The sequence below is a fragment of the Branchiostoma floridae genome, chromosome 5 (assembly GCF_000003815.2).
Source record: "Branchiostoma floridae strain S238N-H82 chromosome 5, Bfl_VNyyK, whole genome shotgun sequence".
Lineage (NCBI taxonomy): Eukaryota > Metazoa > Chordata > Leptocardii > Amphioxiformes > Branchiostomatidae > Branchiostoma > Branchiostoma floridae.
This window is the reverse complement of record NC_049983.1, coordinates 7,493,039-7,513,482: the sequence shown is the minus strand read 5'-3', so window position 1 is coordinate 7,513,482 and position 20,444 is coordinate 7,493,039. Positions and strand designations below refer to the sequence as shown.

The following is a 20,444-nucleotide window of genomic DNA, read 5'->3' as shown; positions in this document are numbered from 1 at the left end:
CAGACTCGTCGTCCGATCGAATCGCGCCTAATGTGAGGGGGTATTAAGACAACATCGATCCTGTTACTGGTACCTCCTTCATTGAGAAATTTATGGAACAACTTTTCGGCAAATGCCGTAAATACCATTACGTCACAAGAACTAGGTGTTCAGTGAGATTTAGTTTTCAGGTAGCAAATAAGAAATTATTTTGACTTTAAATAAGTATGAGCTGGTGCATGAAAGACTTTCAGACTCTGATTAAACACAGACTGAATGTATCTAAATATTGTAGATAAATGTATTGGCAAGTGATTTTGGTCAAATGTCGGAAAATGCAAAGAAATTGTATGTTGTTTATTTTCAGGCAAATGGTCTACATTGTAAAATACAAATCACAGAGATGTGACTACAGACGGATACATATGACATATAATGATATAAAATTCATATATATTAAAAGTAAAAATCGTAACAAATTAATGGTATACCAGTTTTATGTAATGCATTGGGTAACTTATCTGTTCTTTAACGGAATTACCAAAGCAAACGATTAATTATTTTTTTTCATCTAGCTTCAGAAGTGTCTAGCACACAAAACGGCAAACATACGACTAGCACTAGTACGCTTTCTCCGAGAGAGCAAGATCCTTAAGGTACATTATTTCGTCATAGCCATGATATGAAGAATTACCACCATTTGTTTTCAACGAAGTTAGAATTGCTACATAGAATTGTGTCAACATTGCCTTGAAGGCACGCTTTTCTTCTAATGCCATCAGATGGAGTATATATGAAGCCCCGGATTATTCCAGCCCTCTGATTCTTAGTTATCGCACTCCTTAATAATATGATAATAACGAGGGTACGTGAATACATATATAATGAGACCCAATTGTTCCTTACAATATGGCAAAGTACATTGGAATTGGTGATATAATTATAACACGGGTACTTTTAGGAAACTCACGAACGAACGAACGAACGACCCATGACCGGTCGTAGGGACTTCACAGTACTAGCCACAACACAGTCAAACTTTTCTAGGGTGAAGTTACCTTCGGAATTAGAAATACTGAGGTTTTGTTTTGAAGAAAATATAGCCATTATAATTTTTTTTTCAAAGTAATATTACGTATTAAACAACAGACTTTAAAGGTAAATCTTACTATCAAAGTAAATTTACATTTTTCAAGATGCAATATCACGAAATCTAATCCGCAACGTGTATCAATACACTAACATTACGAAATAATGATATTTATCATTTCTAAAGCTGCAAAGAATTTAAGAAAATCCCATGGCGTCACCCCATAATCGTTTCGGCTGGCATTCTAATACAAATATTTATACTTTTGATTCAGACGTACTTTCTCCAATCCAGGCATTTTCAAGTGCCTTTATTTGCCTAGGGGGATACGGTCTTCTTTGATCTCTACCCCTATCAAGAGCTGGACGGAAAAAGAGAAAAGCAGAATGTTAGATGTGCCAGCATGCTCGGCACGTATCAAATAAAGAGTATGGCTAGGTCTGTGAGCGGCCATTGGTTTATACAATTGATTGATTAGCTAGTCATTCAGGCAGTTTCATATATAAGAGAATCTTGACAAAGGTGGCTCTACTAGTATGCAAACATTTCTATTTCATATGATACTTGCTCAGTAACAAGTTGTAATTTACAACAACATATCTATGCTGCACATTATCAAGCCATTGAGACTTAGGTTTGATTCCGTTAAAACAGTTATGTAACTTCGTAGAATATACATACGATTCCTGAGATCCTTTCCATATAGGTACTTTTCCGGCCGTACTTGCGCGTTAGTCTTCCCACGTCCTGTTTAGCAAAGAAAGGTGACCGTAAAATATCAAGGAGAGAATAATCTGGATAAACTGTTTTGAAGAAAGGTAAAAACAAAGAACGAATTCGAATGAACTGTGGAATAATGTTTACGTTTGAGAAGCTGCCCAACGACTGCTACCAGGAACAGGAAGACCAGCGCCCCTGCTGCCCCGGCCGCGATGGTGATCTTGTTTGAGTCTGGAATTGTAGATTTGAAATCTAAAATTTTCTTCGCTTTATCATATAACATAACCTATGTTTAATTTCTACAATCTACGAAACAACTAAATCTCAAATATTCGATTTCAATGTCTACATTTTTCATCTTTATGTTGTCTGCAAGCTTAACTTTAATGCAGATTTCGTTATTTCAGTTACATTGAATAACTAAGACTTTTCTATTTTGTTATGCATAAGAAAAGTTTTTATTTACAAAACACACCATCACGCTTACCTGGTGTTTGAGCAAGCACATGTACACGAGTAGTAGGTTGTCCAGTACTACCTGCAGTTTCCGTCACTGGTAGGGTAAAGGATGTTATATATCAGATGTTAACAACCGAAACCATTCCTTCGCCATATATCTTAACATTTACAACTGAATCATGTGTATATTACATGAGTTTAATATTAATAATGCAAATAAGGTCCAATTTGCATGATAATGTATATTAGTTAATAACCTCCTCCAACCAAATAACAAATTAAGTTGATAGTCTTCTTGAAAGATAGAAGGCATGAAGTCATTTTATGATTTAATTTCAATGAACAAAATATCTCTTTTATTGTCACAAGTATGACAGGTCCAATCATTAAAAACTATGGTTACAGCGTTCTGGTTGGTTATGTTAATTTGGTCTTCATTACTTGTCTAATTCCGTAATGGTAAGAATGGTCTTCTATAAGCATGACTGCACGTACCGGAACAATCATCTTCGTCGAACGCTCCAAATCCTTCGGTGGTCAGACCAGGAGGACAAGCAACGCAGTGCACCTGCCCGGTCTTGTTCTGGTAGGTGCCTTGCTCACACTTCATGCACTTCCCGTTACTGAAGCGGGTCCCCACAGGACAGGGCACTGTATGATCAACGTTATAACTTATAAGCATTCAGTCTTGCGTCAATGGTCATTGGATATAAATTATCCACACATGTACATAGTGAAGAAATACACGTATGTCTTTCATTATGTTTCTTTTGTCTATCTCTGTTCTAGATATGTTTGCTTCTGCCCCACAATGCTGTGCATGCATAATCTAGTTTTATGAGTTTATGGTAAGTTAATGTTGACATGCGATGTATTAAAAAGAAGTGCAGTAATTGTCTGTGTTCCTAACCTACAGTGATGTCTTTCATCTTTGCCTTGTTTGAGTTAGAAATAGATATAACGTTATGACAAACCATGCTGCATGTACCTAAGCAATCATTGTCGCCAAATGCTCCAAATCTTTTGTTAGTCATACCAGGAGGACAGTTACATGTAGTCCTACTCTGTCTATCAACTTGCGTCTGTACTAATTTTCAACAATGGATTACATGTAAAATTTTCACATGTTTATCTAAGCGTTGTAAGGCCAGTACAAAATATCTAGAGAATGTAATATGATAAATGATCTTACCACAGTAAAACATAACCACGATCTCGCCGATGTCACACTCGGGAGCTCCTAGCGTCCTTGTGGAGTTGTTGTCCACAGGATACAGGTCATTGTGAATGTAAACAGTGAAGGCGTCACTGAGAGTCAGGTTTTCTAGCTGTGTTGCGGCCGACTCCAGCTCCGTTATGGTTGAACCAAGTTCCTTCATAGATTTTGTGCGCCCTATAAAAACATTACAATTTACATTACAAAAAACATTTCAACAAAATAATTACTGTGAAATAGGAAATTAGTTAGACATTAGGTAGTACGTTGTGATGTAAAGTTTTGACTATATACAGCTTCACTTTCTTGTGTTCAAAAATTATGTTACGATGCAATAAAAATTCTATGCATCTTATGACCATCACAATGCAACATCACAACTTAGCTTTACTTAGCCTACGTTCTATATCTGTCTCCGGGATAATTCTACTTTCAATTTATACATGATTATAACGAAGAATACTCATCAAAGCAATGACATGATATGAAGTATTTGATTGCCCGGTAGCTGTGCTTACCTTAAATCATGGTACTTGTTAAAGTCACATAAAAGAAAAAAATGTGCATCAGAACATGGAGAACTCCTACCTCCTTTAGACGAACGGACGTTGTCGGTGTTGTTTCTCTCCTTGTCACCCAATGAAATGCTCGAAATCTCAATAGTTACTGTTACTGTGTCGCTTTCCTCATTCATGCCTGAGCAGTGTTCAACATTTACTCCCCTGAGGTAGCATGATTCACGCTGGATGCACCCAATGTCTCGAACGTTTGCCTGAATAGTTTGTTCAACTTCTAGTTTGACCAAATTTTCAAGCTCTTTTGTCTTGCAAGTGAGATTTGAGTATGTCATTTCATGTTTCACATCCAATGCCTTTGGCACGGTGATCTCTGTGAAAAAAAAAAGGAAATGAATATACTTATTATGGCCTCACCAAGACAATGCAAAATAATCATTTTAAATTGCAATGAGGCTCACATTTTATGTAATTTGCCCTGTGAAATAAAACAGATACTCTTGAGGGATCATGAAAATACATTCAAAGCAACACAAAATATAGCATTTTTCTTATGTATCATACATGTAGATATGATACCTGTACATGGAGGATATCTTGCCATGGGATTCCTTGGTGTCTCATGGCTCCATCTGTAGGCTGTTGACTGTCCACAGTGGTAGTGAAGAACTGGTTGATCATAAAACTCAAACCCGTCCTGACAGGAGATGACGCAGTCAGTCTCGTCATCGGTAGAGTTACAGATTGAAAACCCGTGGACTGGGTCGGTTAGATTTTTGCAAACTGTGGGTGGAATAAAACAGGGAATTATGTGAACTAATCTTATTTTTGCAGTTTTGTTTGGGAGAAATACAGATACCGTGGACATGAAACATTAGTTAAGTCGACGTTGCCCCAACAAAAACAAAGCGTCAGTTATTCGCTTCCCAACGTCTTGTGGAATATATGTGACCTATTAGTTTTTTTTTCATACAGCTCTGAGATTTCTTAAAAGACAGATTGCTAAGTTTCTTATATCCCGAGTTTTACCAACTGAATATTCCATCTGGGTTACATACATTGTGACCATCGGTACCGGTAACATAAGGACATGTCAGCTGTATCAAAAATTAGATATGAAAATGCAAATACATGATTGGCATTGACATCGTAACACAATCCATGTGTTGATATTGTCGAGCAAAGCTTATATTGGCAAGAACTTTGCTTTAAAATATGGTTGCCTTCTTTCGGCACATCTCTTTCTGCCACTTCTTATGATATAAGTTGTTTCAATAAAACTCAATTCTCACCTGGGCACTTTTCTGTATTACACGCGCCTATTTCAGTAGGCGGCCCTGTGCAATTGCGTCCGCCATGGATAGGACGCGGATTGGTACATTCCCTGGTCCTGCTGTGATTTCCTCCACCACAGGAAACACTGCAAGTACTCCACTGACTCCATGGTGTCCAGTTGCCATCAACTAAAGTTTAAGAGATAAGAAGAAAGTTCCAGTAAAAAAAGAAAGTTCCAGAAGAAGTTCATTCTTTTTAAAAGTTCGAACGTTACCACCGAACGTTCAACCATCGTGCTCAGCAAATTATTCAATGTAAAAGTCTCATTCCCTTTCCACTTACCATTTCCTAACTATGAAAAGCATAATCTACGTTATATGTTACATTTCTAAAATCTATGTCTCAAGATACCTGTTTCGTTATCTTGACAGTAGGTATAACCACCCTCTGGCGTAACACACCAGATTGAAGTTCAATATAAAGGGAAACTTATGTTAGATGTGCGTTTTGTACGATGTACGAGGTATGTTTATCATTTTGTACTAAGATACTTTATTCAATTTTCTTTTACTGTGAAGACTTAATCGTCATTTGCGTACTTCGTACCCATTATTGTCACTTATATGTTTGACTCTCAGATGATACGTACCTGATTCCACTTCACAGAGGTCGCCAACAAACCCATCTGGACACAGACAGGTGTAGTTTCTCACACCATCGAGGCAGGTAGCTCCGTTATCACACACGTTGTCCTGGCAGTCATCAATGTTTATTTCGCAGTTACGTCCGGTGAAACCATCCTTACAGATGCAGCTGTAGTTTCGGAGTTGGTCTATGCACTGGTTGTCTCCGCATGGTGCTGATGCACACTCATCGGTGTCTATGAAGGAGACAATGATTGGAGACAGGTAAAGTTTCAAGTAAAAGAAGCAACTCTTTACCGGGACTGTCCCTGGCAGCAGAAATTCTACAAATGCACCAAATAGTACCCAAAGGTTTGCCTGTTTTTCTTCATAAGAAATGTATAAAGCAAGAGTTTGGAGTATTGGGGCCTAACGCCAAATGTGATCATGGTACAGGGCAATTTCAGATGAAATGTTTGTCTGTTTAGTATTATGTAAATGTAAGTGACAAGTATTGGCCACCCAGCATGCATACCATACAAGACATCAGTGAACAAGTATGTCCTGTGCAAACAAGTAAGGCATTGGAAGAATCCCGCACTTTAAGAGGAAGGCATAGAAAATATGGTACTGGGAGATCACAATGGTACAAATAGATCACAATACTTACCATCACACAAACTAGGAATTTGAAGCGACACTTTCAATTGTTCCGCTGTACCTAGCTGAGACCAGTGAAGCACGTTTCCAGCATCCTTGTTGACGCATGTTCTTGCCATATCCTGCAAGTCAGACTCCTTCTTGGCATGGTTCCAGATGTGCACGTTGCTGATGAAGCCAGAAAATGACTCCGTACCATTTTGTGTTCCTAGTAAAAGAAGAATTATCCCATAAACTTACACCTATTTGTCTTACCATGAAAATGTATAAAAGAGCTTCTTCCTCAGATCATTCAGATGATGTGTTCCTATTTCAATAACATTGTCTCTGCTCGCTAACATTGTCTTTTCCCTTGACAAGAATTCGAAGGACGGATAATGATAAAAAAATTTATTTGTTGCAGGGCACCCTTGGAAACCAGTTGTTAAACTGAATGGATTACCCTACAAGATTAATAAACAGATAAAAAATTTGAAAAGATGACCATAAAATGGATTTATATGACACTGCTCTACTTTTCATTAGATTTAAATGATTTTACCAGAAGGAAGCTGGAGTATATAAAAACTTACCTTCATCTATGTAACAGCCAAGCCAAAAGGACCCACGCTGGTTAATACTTTCTTGCTGCTGTTCTTGTTGAGGGAAGCTACTATTGGCAACCACGGCCCCATCGACCATGATCGTGTACGTGCCGTGTGTGTTACTGTATACAAGTCCAACGTGGTGCCATGTTTCAAGACTCAAACTGGTTCCAGTCTGTATCTCTGAAGTGTCGTTTCCTCTGCAAAAACATTTCGTACTTCGTTTAGTAGCCATTTTCAACGATGTATCAGTTGATCAACCAGCACCCAAAATAATTCACCTGGAATCCAGTCCTTACGTGACTTGGGCGGGCTACGTAGCTCTACGTGTAGGCTCTACGGGGCAGATAAAGCTTTCTGCCGCCGAGGTAATCGTCTGCACCCGGTGGGGTTTTCACGTGGTAGAACTTTGCCCAGGGAGTCTTTGACTGCCGAGCCACACAAAGCCCCGCCGTGCAAAACTCCTGCCGGTTGTGAAAGGTTACCCAAGCGGCAGAAAGCTTCTCCTGTCCCGAAGGTAGCCTGGCCAATCCACGGTAGACTGGATTCCAAGTTACACTCAAAATATGATATGATTTCAGACACATTTTTAGTCAAGTATGGTTGGATAAGATGTATCTAATCATATATTGTACTTACCTTCTTAATCCAAGGCGCAGATTTTGTGGTGATGTCATGTAGAAACATGGATGACTGACAGTTTCATTAAGCCCATCATCAGTAAAGTTGTCCATACAGCGGTAGTGAAAAATCGATGCATTTGGATGACAACCGATATCTAACCAGGTCCAAACGGAAACAGTGATTCCACTGGCGTTTTTCATTTCCATATCATCATAGCGAACACAGCTGGAGATGTTTTCAGTTGGCAGGGGGAACTGGAAATCAAAATCTGAAAAAAGCAGATACCAATGAATTTATCAACACCTGCTTTTGACATAACTAACTTTCATGTATTAGGGAGAGTTACATGTGTTCAGAGTAATTCACGGCTGTGCCAGTATGTATTGCTATCCTCACCGCAAAGGTTGGGTTGATCAACAGGGCATGAATGGTAGAAACAAATTGGACGAAAAAATATTGCCGTTTGATTAGATATTTCTGTAGGCACAAAACTCAATCAAAACTGCATAATGTATTTCGTTGTCATGCGAAATACACATGAATACATGAACTGATAACAGCTTTTTCGAAATGCAGTATGCTGATTATTTATAAATGTTGTCAACATTAGCATCGTCATTTTGGTAGACATTAGTTTTTGGACTTTGAATTGTGTTCTCCATTGATTTTTTTTACATCGTTTACAAGATAATTACCTCATATTTGACATACAAGCGAAAGGAATAACATAGACGATTGCAGCGTTTACTCGTTTTTTCCCGTTGGACCGAAGGGTAATTGCCTGTAAATGTGTCCCCATTGAAACACCAGAGTCAAGTGATCTTGCCCAGTCTTTTTGAAATAGTTACAGTATAAGAGAAAGTATTTTTTTTCAAATCACACTTCTAACAATATTTATTCATTGGTCTATCGCATCGCGTATGGTCAAACACTTTATACGAATACGCGTTGCTGTATGTGGATCACAAATGCCGACTGAAATATGTGTAAACTTACTCTTACAAGCCGATACGTCGACCTGTCCTTCAAGCAATGTTGTAGTAGCTGGTAGGCATGGCATGCAGGACATTTCACCCCATGTCGGTTGATATTCACCTTTCCTACATGGGGAGCAGGGTTGCACGCCATTTGATGAAAATGTGCCTGGCTCGCACTGACCTGAAAAAGAGATGGATGATAGATTACAACATGCACTGTTATGTGTTATGTCTTTGTTTTTCTTTTAGAAACGTGCTTGATATTTCTGAATGTTTAGCTGTCACCTTACCTTTCCCCAACGTATATTGACGCTTTTAATTTAGATTTGGCCACACCAACTTAATTGGTTGCTTCTCGGAATTTTTCAGAAACAAATTTGACGAGCTGGTCGAAAGTTTTTTTTTGCTAAAAGTCTGGGGTGGAGATATCAATGGACTTGCTCAAGTTACACAACATAAATAAGACATAAATAACAACAGATTTAACAAATAATAAGTTTTCAGATTTCCTTGGCATATTTTATGCAACGAATCAATATTTTCAGGGTGACCCCTGATTAGCAAAGCCCCAATTTTGAAAAAAAAAAAAGTAATATATGTACCGTCCAAAATAACTACATACAGGCACTGAAGCTCATAGTTTATTTGGGAGTGAGAAGAGGCAGTGAAAATTTGCCAACGGGAGGTGTGGCCATTATTATGTCAAAATAGAAAAAAATTGGACAGCAGAATCCGAGAAGCAACAAATAAAATTAGTGTGGCCTTAAGATTGAACTTGCAAAATGCTATACCATCAATGCAGTATCTCTATAAATATTTTTGTCCTTCAGAAAAGAGATAAAAGAGATAATGAGTTAACTCACGTTTGCAGTCCGTGACATTAATTGCTCCTTTGGTCACAGTTGTGTGTCCGTGAGGGCATCTTTTGCATCTGAACTGTGAATCCTCGTCTTGAAAAGTGCCGATTGGACATTTCTGACATTCATTGGTGATGTTGTCGTAGAAGGTCCCCACAGAACAGCCAACTATGTAGAGATGAGAATGGAAATTGAGATAGGATTTCAACATCTCAAAAGACATGCAATAGACAATCAAAAGTATAATTTCGTTGATTTCTAGTAATTCTTTTTGTCTCAGATTTGATGATTATTATGACATAGGGATGTTTAAACATTTCTTAACTATAAAAACGCATAAAATTTAGAGAAACATAATATTTACCGCAGGACAGTGTGTTGTAACGAGGCTCCATGCCTTCTGGGCACTGTACTTCACTCAGTCCTCTTTTAAAAGACTTCTTATTCAACAACTGCTCAGACCCTGTAACATTCTTTAAGGTCAGATTTCCAGTGGAGACCTGCCTGTCAATTTCTTCTGCTAGTGAATACAACATCCGTTCACTCTCGAACACATTGTCATCATCAGAAATCTGTAGTGCGAAGTCGAACTGAATCGTTAACACATTGCCAAATGATTCAGATGAGTTTGTTGTATCATAACGTCGAGAGGTTTCACCACAGATAACGTTAACGTTTTCTACTGTGCACTTAAGTTGGCACGGCGCAAACGGGCCAAGCCTGATCAGACATAGGTACCGGCTGATTTATTCTATTTGGTTCCTGTGCGTCAGCGCTTCCACAGTCACGGGTAAAGTATTGAATCTCGAGGGGAGCCTAAAGAACCCCGGTCGTTTCCTTTCGTAAAAAAAAAAGTTTGTATGAATCTATGGCGCCAAATGGTTATCTAGACAAATATGCAGAGAAGTTGGAAACGCAGCAACTGTTTTCTGTTCATTAAAACCAGGGTGAAAAGAACCCTGAAAGTGGAAGTAAAGTACATTTTCTAAACTACCAGTTCACTGAAAGTAATTACTCTGTACTTTTGTCAGGAAGCCAGTGTCAGTCGAGTGCTATTAAGTAGTAAAAGGCATGCAATAGCTATAGGATAGTCCAACTATCCAATAGCAGTATTTCTAACAGTTTATGTGACCAATCAGCTATCTCTCTAGCCTGGGTACCATCCGGGTAGTAGTTCGCTACTATGTTCGCTTCTGTTACAGATGAAATAGCAGAGAAGTAACTGTTTCTAGTGTATAATTCACGCCGGAGCGAACTACTATCCGGGTGGTATCCTGGCGCCTGGCTATTATCTCGCTTGACCGTACATGAGACATCAGCAGTTTGTCATAAGTGTCAGACGTTTTACTGTTCGTTGTCTCTATTAAAAGACAAATGGTGTTCATGTTCTACTTCTTACCAGTGCAGTGTGGCGGGTCAATATCGTTTTCCCAGTTTCCTGAGTCTCCGCAGACCCAGAGAGAGTCTTTAATGTCGTCTCGAGCTCCTGCGGGGATGTCGTACTCGTCATTGCAGAGCATCGTACAGAAGTCACCGTAGAGCCAAGCATCGCAGGCCAGGGCGCCGTTCTGTGGTACCCTTAGCGCTCGGCATGAATGTCCTGTGAAATAAACAGAGTTGCATATTAAAACCATAAGACTGAAATATCAAAGAAGATTTAAAAACATATATGAAGCTTGTGTAATTAGATTAAAGTCATTTTTTGTTTATTCACAACAATTATATTACAACAACACCCAGAAGCACACCATAAAAGTGCTGCGAGATTGGTGGTTTATAATGAATCTCCAGTGGTCTATGATAGAAATGTAACATATCATCTGATCCAATCAGAAGGAGAGATACACGGGATATTGACCAATGAGAATGAGAGATACACAGTGTATTGACCAATCAGAAGGAAAGATACATATGCCCTAGCAGAAGAGAATGATTACAGACATTGCAGCCGGGAGGGCTCCTTTTGATACCGGTAACTTTGATAATGATAGCGCATTTCTTTGTTTACTTTCAAAATTGTTTAGATACATAGTGAGAAGTCAAAAGAGGGTATCTACTTCAAAACATATGATTGATTTAAAACTATATTAGAGGTCATGTGCACTCACCACATGTTACACATGTATGTGCAGTTCGTATCACGCGTGGAACTTTAATCGCTACAGATTTCTTTTTGGACGTAACGTTTTGTTTGGAACAATGCAAGTAAAACATAGTAACATGGGGTTCAAACCTTCACAATTTGGCTGGCCGTTCTCAGAGTTATCTAAATCCCAACCCCAGTAGCCAACTGGTGGGTCCCCTTTCTTGTCACAGTACGTGAAATTCAATCCGATGAGGTTGGATCCATCCTCACAAGCGAACTCACAACGTGAACCGTATGAGTTGCCATTGGGACACGTCACAAGTTGGTACGGCTTCTTACGCAAGACAGGACAGGTGATTTCTGAAAAATAGGAATAACATTGATTTGACCCAAAATTGAAACATCGGTTACTAGACAGCTTTGAATGTTTGTTTTTTTTGTCAAGGAAGATGGCTTTCGTCCTTGAAAAAAATACAGCATAATAAACAAGTACAGGACAACTTCGAATACTTAAGGTGCGCTCCCATCGAACTAGTGTTAAGCTTGCGTCACTGCGGGGTTCGTTCACTGCGTCACTGTTTTGTTATTTTCTTCGATTTTTTAAAATGTATATAGTTGTTTATTGTTTATTGTTTATATATTGCGTAATACATAAAAGTATGACTTAGATTTAGAATACACAAAAAGAAAGAAATTCGTTCTTTATCTCTGAAATTCGTTGAGTATCTTTCGAACCCCGCAGTGACTCAAGCTTGACACAAGTGCGGTGAGAGGGCACCTTTAAAGGATGAAGGATGCTAATGATGACACATGGTCATACGAATCTGCTGCAAATATTGCAAAGCAAACATTTGTCTTTATGCATACGTCAGTGGGGGGGGGGGTGCATGTGGAACATTGGAATTATAATCACCTCTGACGGACACTGTAATTTCACAAGGGATTGCCACATTGCCTGCTCTGTCAGTTGCCGTGTAGACTATTCTGTGGGTTCCCACTGGGAATGATGACCCTGGTGGATGTCCCTCTGACAGGCTCGCTGTTAATCCGAGGTCTTCATTATCCTTTACTGTCGGCTCTCTCCAAACCACAGTTACTTCTTGTTTGTTCATATCTAGATACTCGATGATAAGAGGGCCCGGGCAATCGACAATTGTTGGTCTGATGATGTCTGTATTGGAAGTAATTAGAACAATTAGCCTGTAATTAAGACAACTAATTTGCCACAAAATAGAATGTATTCATACCGTAGCCACAATAGTTCTGTTTTTTCTCTAAAAACTGAATATGAAAAAGTTTATCTATTTATCCAACACAATCTCATAAAACAAACAGGCTGTTATTATTGTTGAAAAATATCGAAGTCAAAAGTCACAATTAGAAATGGTATGTGTACGTGCCAAAAAGCAGATATTCAAGCAACTGGATATGATTTTGAAAACGGTCAGACGGGTCAGACATTTCAGATAGCATACACTACATCTTTCGTCAGTTACACTGAAGTGATCTGTGATGAGAAACTGGTCTTACCTTGTTTCCTATTGGACATCCAAAATTGTCTTCAGCTCTTTGCATTCACAGTAAGGGTATAAAAGACCAGTTTCTCCTAGATCACTTCAGTGTTCTGGATGCTCTCTGAAACGTCTGACCGTTTCCAAAATGAGTAACTGCTTTTTGGGATATCTTATTACCTGGATGTCTAATCTACATCGACGTAGAAATGGTATGTTTTATGTTTTTTCTTACCTTTGCAATACGGCTCGTTGCCAGTCCAATGTCCTGTCACCGTGCACACACGTACTCTGTTTGTCCCGCTTGGTATATCAAATCCTTCGTCACAGCTGTAGGTGCACTTACTGAGGAAGTTGTAACCGTCAGTACAGGTAACGTGCCCCCGGAATGGCGGTCGCAATGGATCACACTGTACGCCTAGGGGGAAATAACAGATTAGACATGCAGGAATGAAAGCATTTGAAAATTGGCCTTTTTTGATACCAATGTCAGGCCTGGGAAAATGTTGTTTGTCCGGTCGCCGAGTAATCCCTAGCAGGTTCCTGGCTTTACTTTAGCCCTGTTGCTAAAAAAATGGCATAAAATTTGTGATCTCACAACAGTAAATATACTATAGATTCATCTTTAAATGTCTAGTTCTCATCTCTGTATTGTTAGAAAATATAATGTGAACAGACCTATTCCTTTTAACATTGTGTCGAAAATATTTAATGCACTTTGCATTGCTGAACTGTATATGTTGAATCACTTCAACCGAAATATTTTTAAAAAAGAGAATCCCTTAAACGACCGAATTTTTTTCAGTAATGTAATAGGAACACACAATATTCTTTTTAGGCCAAAGTGTGAATCATAACCCTGTCATCACTAGTCAAGTCTGTCTTCCTTTTTACGCATTACATGTTTGAATAAAATCAGGCTAGCAATACTTGTGTGCGTCTAGTGAGAAAAATGGTGTTTTTGTATTTTACGCCCCTACATTTGCTCCAATGCACACCCAATAATGTTCTCTTCGAAACTGTTTTGTCTCTTATTATGGGGCGCTAGTTTAAGATGACATTGAGAATCTATATCTAAAATATACTGAATTCTGTTTAAGTCTAAGAAGACACTGAGAATCTTTGTGTAAAATATACTTACTTCTGCACAAAACATCTTCACCATCCCATGCCCCAGAACCTGTGCACGTTCTGGTATTCTGTGATGAATCGTCACTTAAGGAGAATCCACGTTTACATCTAGCTACGAACGTCGTTCCGAGAAGTACATCGAATTCATTTGTGTCGGGATAGAAACTAACTAGCATCATTCCTTGTTGCACCTGGTGTCTTATATGGTGTTGCTGAGTAGGATGAGGGCACGTTATGACTGTCAAACAACAAGAAAATTTACAAGATAAATAAGTATAACGCCTTGATTATAAACATGCTTTTACTTCATCTTATCTTTCAAGATTTCAATGATAATGTATTCTAATGTAAGTAATGATGGAAGTAAGGTACGTTCAAAATAATGTCCATAATTCTATTTCGGTCTGCATGTACACTGAGATATCTATCTATAGCTATCTATATCAATCAATCTATCTATAGCTATCTATCTATCCATCTATCTATCTAATATATATATATTTAGAGAGAGAGAGATACATATCATTCTGTTCATTTGGAAAATCACTTTCTTAACATAAATTACCTCATAATTCGGGCAAGCTCCTTTCCGTTTATATAGGAAATAAACTCTACAATCAACGCATTTGAAAAACCCTTACTTAAGTAGTTGACACTTCGAACAGCATGTACTTACCATGTACAGTGACATAAAATGAGCAGGAGTTGGAGTTGCCGGAAGCATCGGTTGCAGAGTATGTAACTTTGTAACTATTTTCCCGAAGCTTTACGCCTGGATTCAGCCATTCAGGATCCCGTGTGGTTCTATGTACAGAAATATTGGTGTTATATATACCTTTGTTTGTTTGTTTTTCTTTTGGTTCTTCTCTAAATCAAGTCAAATATAATGAACCTTTTCAAGATACTTCATAAGGCTGTCGGATGCATGGTAGAACTAGCCACAAAAAGCCTGCAGAAATAGAAAATTATTGCATAGCGAGAAGCTGCTACATTCAGGAAAAAATGCAAATGCCAAGGATCTATAAATAAAATGATTCTACCTTTCCTATTGGTAGTCGGTCTATTTTTCCACGTTTCGTTCATATATCAGTGCTGCAAGCCCCTTCATACTGAATATCCACACCGTAGGTAACGTTATATGATTAAAGTTTTGGAGTGAAATTTAGAAGACTTAAGTCACACTTTACACCCCCTTTCCACTTGGACGGCGCTCTCGCCGCGCTCTCTCTGCGACCTAAAATTTGACATATCGCTCAACGAATTGTATCGAAAAGAAACGAATCTTTTTACGCTTTGTGTGTTTTGTTGTCTTCTCAGTCACACTCTTACGTTTTGTATGACATACCCAGTGTGAAAGCAAATATTACACATATCCTCTTTAGGTCGCAGTGAGAGCGCAGCGCGATCGCCGTCTAGTGGAAAGGGGGCCTAATACCCCCTCACAATAGGCGCGATTCGATCGGAAGACTAGTTTACGAACTCTGAATGACATTTTCGTGAGTAAGACGTCCGGTGTTCTCACGATCATCTTGCGATTTTTACGGATCACCGGCAATTTTCAGGAGTCTTACGACGGTCGCGGTGCAGCGAAACATGTTCTTAACATATGCGACTAGTCGAAGGAAATCTCCAAAATCGCACAGCTCGTTACCGAGTCGCAGATTGTGCGTACAAATCGTGCGTACCTTGCAAGGGTATCGGTCAATAGTCTTGCGTCAATCCAACAATATTGAAGACCGATAGGCGAGCAAAGACATAGTTATTAATCATCGAGCGCAAATCGGATGGCGAACGCCCGTCAGTTGGGCAACGTTCGGGCGACGTTCGCCCGACTTCCGTTTGTTTACAAATATTGAATTTCTGGGAATGTGAGGGTAATTCTAACATTGTGGCCGCTGTGGCAGTATGTAGGCTGGCTTTGTGACACACTTTCTTTTCTTGCGTCATTTCTATCATGCCCGCGCATTCCATTCATTGGTTAAAAAGATTACGGCAACAAAATAAGCAACATTTATTGATCTCTTGCCTTTTTTGAGGAACGTTTTGTGTTACCTTGTCCGCGTGCAAGAGGTCATGGGAGGTTTATTATCATAGATTTATTCACCGTCGATCTGCCGAGCCTCGCGTATATGTGAGGGGGACAGTTTTCGAGGTGAAAAATACGCAAGACCATCTTAAGATCTTAAAATCAACCGACCTTCCTGCGATCGCGAAGAACGTCCGAAGATCGTATATGATGTGAGGCGGGTATTAGGAATACACAAGACTGACAATGCGTATTTTTGGCTCCCGTTGCCGGGGATTGACACCCAAGGACCAGTTGAGTTAGCATGGAGATTTCTGTTGCTGATTACTGGACTTCCCTCGTTTGCCTATTAACTTGATAGTTATTCATTTAGGAGCTTAGACCGTCATGTGTATTTTCAGTTCCCGTTTCATTGCATGGAAATAAATGACCATTGGTAATAGGGTAGCATTTACATTTGAGAAGGGGTAACATAGAAGATTTGATTTGCAAATGAGGCCTTTCTATCTTGAATGAATGTCAAATGTAGTTTATGCCTGAATGAATAATATAATCATTGCTTATTTTCATTGTTTAACAATGTTGCTTAATAACAGACGCTTATCGACGTCCTTCGTTTATATCTGATAACATACACGCAACGGTTCCATGGGCTATTTCATCTAGGTTTATAACTTACTTAAAACTTGTCTGTTATTTTACTTACAAAACATCAGGATCTCTGTCATCATGTGCTTCAGGCTCGGTCCAGGATACAGTAGCTCTTGTTTCCAGGGGCGGCGCAGTTACATGTATATCGTTGGGACATTCAATCCTGGGTACTGTTCTATCTACAAATGAATAACAGAAGTAAAAGTGAGAAGTCTGCGTATTAAACTAGTCATGCTCTTTATTCCATTATGACGTATTAGGCACAGGTTATTCGATCAAGATTTAAAATGCATGAATAATTTATCAGGTCAGAAAATTACCCCATTACAAATCAAGAACTGAGCTCGGCCGAGGTGTCTGCAAGCTCCAAAAGGGCATCGTCGGGCAAAGTATGGCCGACTTCTTGGTGATTACAAACTCCTCGGTCGATTTTAGCAGCTCGTCAGTTGGAATTTAAACATCTGTATGATGTCGGTTGTGCACCAATAAGGCAGAAATGACAATAACTTGAAATTTCAGGAATGGCGCACCGAGCCCACTTCAATTTGTGACGGGAAGGTTTTCACCGAAAAATACGGTCGACGCTAAGGTGATTTTTAAATTGGACAAGGTCTAGCCAATCTAAAAATTCAGCCGGATTTCGCTTGAATTGTGGCGCATGCTTTACGAACATCGATATTCCAATATGATAACACTGGAATATTCGAAAACATGTGGTAGTTCTTTAAACAAAGAAGATGGTCACAAATTAAAAAAAAAAAGATAGCTTGAATGAAATCCTGTTTAGCAGATACAGATTTTGTAACTAAGATTCAATGAGTAGCCTCTACAAAACTCCATAGGGCGCTGAAGAATAGTAGAAAAAGACAGATAACTTAACGTTTGACGAGTTGTCTGGTCTGGGAATACCGTCAGTGACATATAGCATATTATCATATAGCCAGATGGAGTTGGCCAATCAGAGGCCCCCATTTCCCATGAGTTATCAGGCCGTAACCTCAAAAGTGGTCAGTTATTTGAATAACCGACCACTTTTTGGACCGCACCATTATACAGGGGACAGTCATGAATTTTTTTGTACTGTTGTTTGTGTGTAAACCATGCATAACTGTCAAAAATATTATGATTGATTGGTTATGTTAATTGGGGCTCCACATGGGGAATATATCGATACTTGAAAAGGAATTATGCTGATTTTACACATTTTCATTATTGCTTTCTAACGTGATGAAGCCGGTACCTTCCTAAATCACTTTGTATATACGTACTTTGTCGTGCCCAAGTGAAAAGGCTCTGCATGGGGGGGTACCAGGACTCCACTTAATAGTTTGTATTGCAAATAAGCCACATGTTGATGCTGATATGCTATCTCACAAACAGATGATTAGTTTAAATTATTAGTTAAATGATGATGATGAAATGGTTTAATGGTTTGTATTATATATACACACTATTGTACAATATATATATTGCAAATGTATTTTTATGTAATGTATAAAAGTGTTTATTTGTTATAAAGGAATTTGTGTGAAATAACTGTCAGTTGGATAGGCTATATGATAATAACGTTAATGCCCCGCCTTATCCTCGGTGTATATGGTGAGATAATCCCTGGTCAGGTGCGATGAACACCTCATAAACACCTCGTTCGCTACGCTCACTCGGTGGTTTATTCGGTGGTTATCGCACCTGACCAGGGATTATCTCACCATATACACCTCGGGCCGGGGCATTAACCCTTTATTATCGGTCTATTTGGTCAATTTATCCTAATCATCAGTGACATGTGGAGTCTGGTAGAGGCATTTTATTATGTACAGACCTGGTGGAGGTTGAGCCGGGCAGAATAAAATGCAATGAATAAGGTGACCAAATATCAGCCCGCCGATAAAGCCGAAAATTCGTTCCGTTTCCACACCTAGAGAAACAAAAGAAAGTGATAAATGATGCACAAGAAGCGTCGATTGAGGTATGTCAAAAAGCAGTTACTTAAGCAATTTCAAAATCATTTCCAGTTGCTTGAGTAACTGCTGAATGGCGATGCAAAAGAAGTTTCAGTTAGGTAAAAAAATGGATTCGTCAGGCCATTTTGCTATTTTGTCAGTTTTGAACCGGTTTTATGACAATGAAAAATCAATTGCTGTAACAACCACCGATCATCTACTTGTGTGTAAATTGATGAGGGTTGCAATTTAGATTGATTCGGTAGGTGGCACTCGCGCTTTACTAACGAAATGAGATGGACTGAAGTGTCGGTAGGTTTTCTTTGAGAGTTCGTGAGTTTCACATAGCTGCAGTCTTTTTAATGGCGTTTAAAAATAAACCAAGTCAAAACCAAGTATAAATAAGAAACACTCAAGAAACATAGGAAAAACATGATGTATTATCAATAAAATCCAGTAAGCGATTCAAGATTAAACGCATGGCTTCTGCAACCTCGTTTGTTTGACTTTGCAACGAACGATGCACTCGACCGCTCACGGCCAGGCGTGGCGAGCAGACCGTGCGAGTGACGTAGTCTCTGCCAGACTCCGGATCGCTGGAAAAATCGTAGAAATGGAACAAATAGAGGAGTAAGCCGGCCAGAGGAATATAACCGGCCAGGGAACAGCACGCGACCGTAGATCGCTGTTCCCTGGCCGCTTATATTCCTCTCTATTTGTTCCATTTCTACGATTTTCCAGCGATCCGGAGTCTGGTAGAGACTACGAGTGACGTGCGTTCAGACGCACTCCGTCCCTGCTCTTGCCAGTCCTTCTCCACGTTTTCAGAAAACAAAACGTGAAGGACGTGGCCTCACAATAAAACGCATGGACATAAACACGTACTGTGGGTTGTGACCAAGGCTTTACGGACATGCGTACAAACACACACTCACACACACACACACACACACACACACACACACACACACACACACACACACACACACACACAGAGAGAGAGAGAGAGAGAGAGAGAGAAAGAGAGAGAGAGAGAGAGACACACACACACACGCACGCTTGAAAAACTGTGTTTCATAACCTGCGTAGTATGAAATAATAAATAGTGACATGAATATAGGGAGGAGAAACAGTGAAAGAATGTAGTATAATAGTTTAATACTTCCCTTCATCCATGACAAGATATTGGGTCGCATCCCTGCAGAACCACAACACGTTCTTCTGACTCTCCGCATCAAGGACCGCCATGTTGTCGTGGAAGAGGGTCAATGTCGCAGATTTGTTTATTGTCACTTCCTGCAATTTCATTTTCTGCAAAACAACACACCCACAACACGAATGACCTGTGAAATGGTGCACAACTTAAGAGTACCAAGGTGTTCAATTTTCGGCTATCCTTCATGCTGACGCGTTATCTGGGTTGTATCACTATATCTATGGCCGAGGCAATCTCAATACGTAGTGTTTATCCAAATCGAAACCTTATTTGCATAATTAATGATATAATTGTCTTAATC

General features: G+C 39.2%; 1 protein-coding gene and 1 long non-coding RNA gene across 2 annotated transcripts; both read right to left on the bottom strand.

Annotated features, from left to right (window-relative positions):
- Positions 1–1,269: 1,269 nt before the first annotated feature.
- Positions 1,270–13,870, bottom strand: LOC118415653 (sushi, von Willebrand factor type A, EGF and pentraxin domain-containing protein 1-like). The gene is made up of 21 exons (XM_035820379.1): positions 13,855–13,870; positions 13,412–13,594; positions 12,579–12,836; positions 11,813–12,025; positions 10,972–11,179; positions 9,944–10,299; positions 9,586–9,747; positions 8,841–8,903; positions 7,761–8,013; positions 7,110–7,321; positions 6,548–6,745; positions 5,904–6,134; positions 5,272–5,442; positions 4,559–4,762; positions 4,053–4,352; positions 3,441–3,641; positions 2,744–2,899; positions 2,277–2,342; positions 1,934–2,020; positions 1,751–1,816; positions 1,270–1,430 (listed from the first exon to the last, which is right to left on the bottom strand). Exons 1-21 carry the CDS (start codon positions 13,868–13,870, stop codon positions 1,327–1,329), a joined length of 3,708 nt encoding a protein of 1,235 aa, XP_035676272.1. The 3' UTR covers positions 1,270–1,326.
- Positions 13,871–14,490: 620 nt separating this feature from the next.
- On the bottom strand, positions 14,491–19,552 carry LOC118416946. Its single transcript, XR_004831289.1, has 4 exons — positions 18,807–19,552; positions 17,040–17,163; positions 14,984–15,111; positions 14,491–14,545 (listed from the first exon to the last, which is right to left on the bottom strand). It is a non-coding gene; the product is annotated as an uncharacterized LOC118416946 (long non-coding RNA).
- Between the last annotated feature and the right edge of the window lie 892 nt (positions 19,553–20,444).

Excerpts from the sequence above, each read along its gene's own strand:
- LOC118415653 (XM_035820379.1), bottom strand. Across the intron at positions 12,837-13,411 it reads CAACGAGCCGTATTGCAAAG|ACATCATCAGACCAACAATT; the intron begins GTAAGAAAAAAC and ends CTTCCAATACAG. Across the intron at positions 2,021-2,276 it reads TGTGCTTGCTCAAACACCAG|ACTCAAACAAGATCACCATC; the intron begins GTAAGCGTGATG and ends CTACAATTCCAG.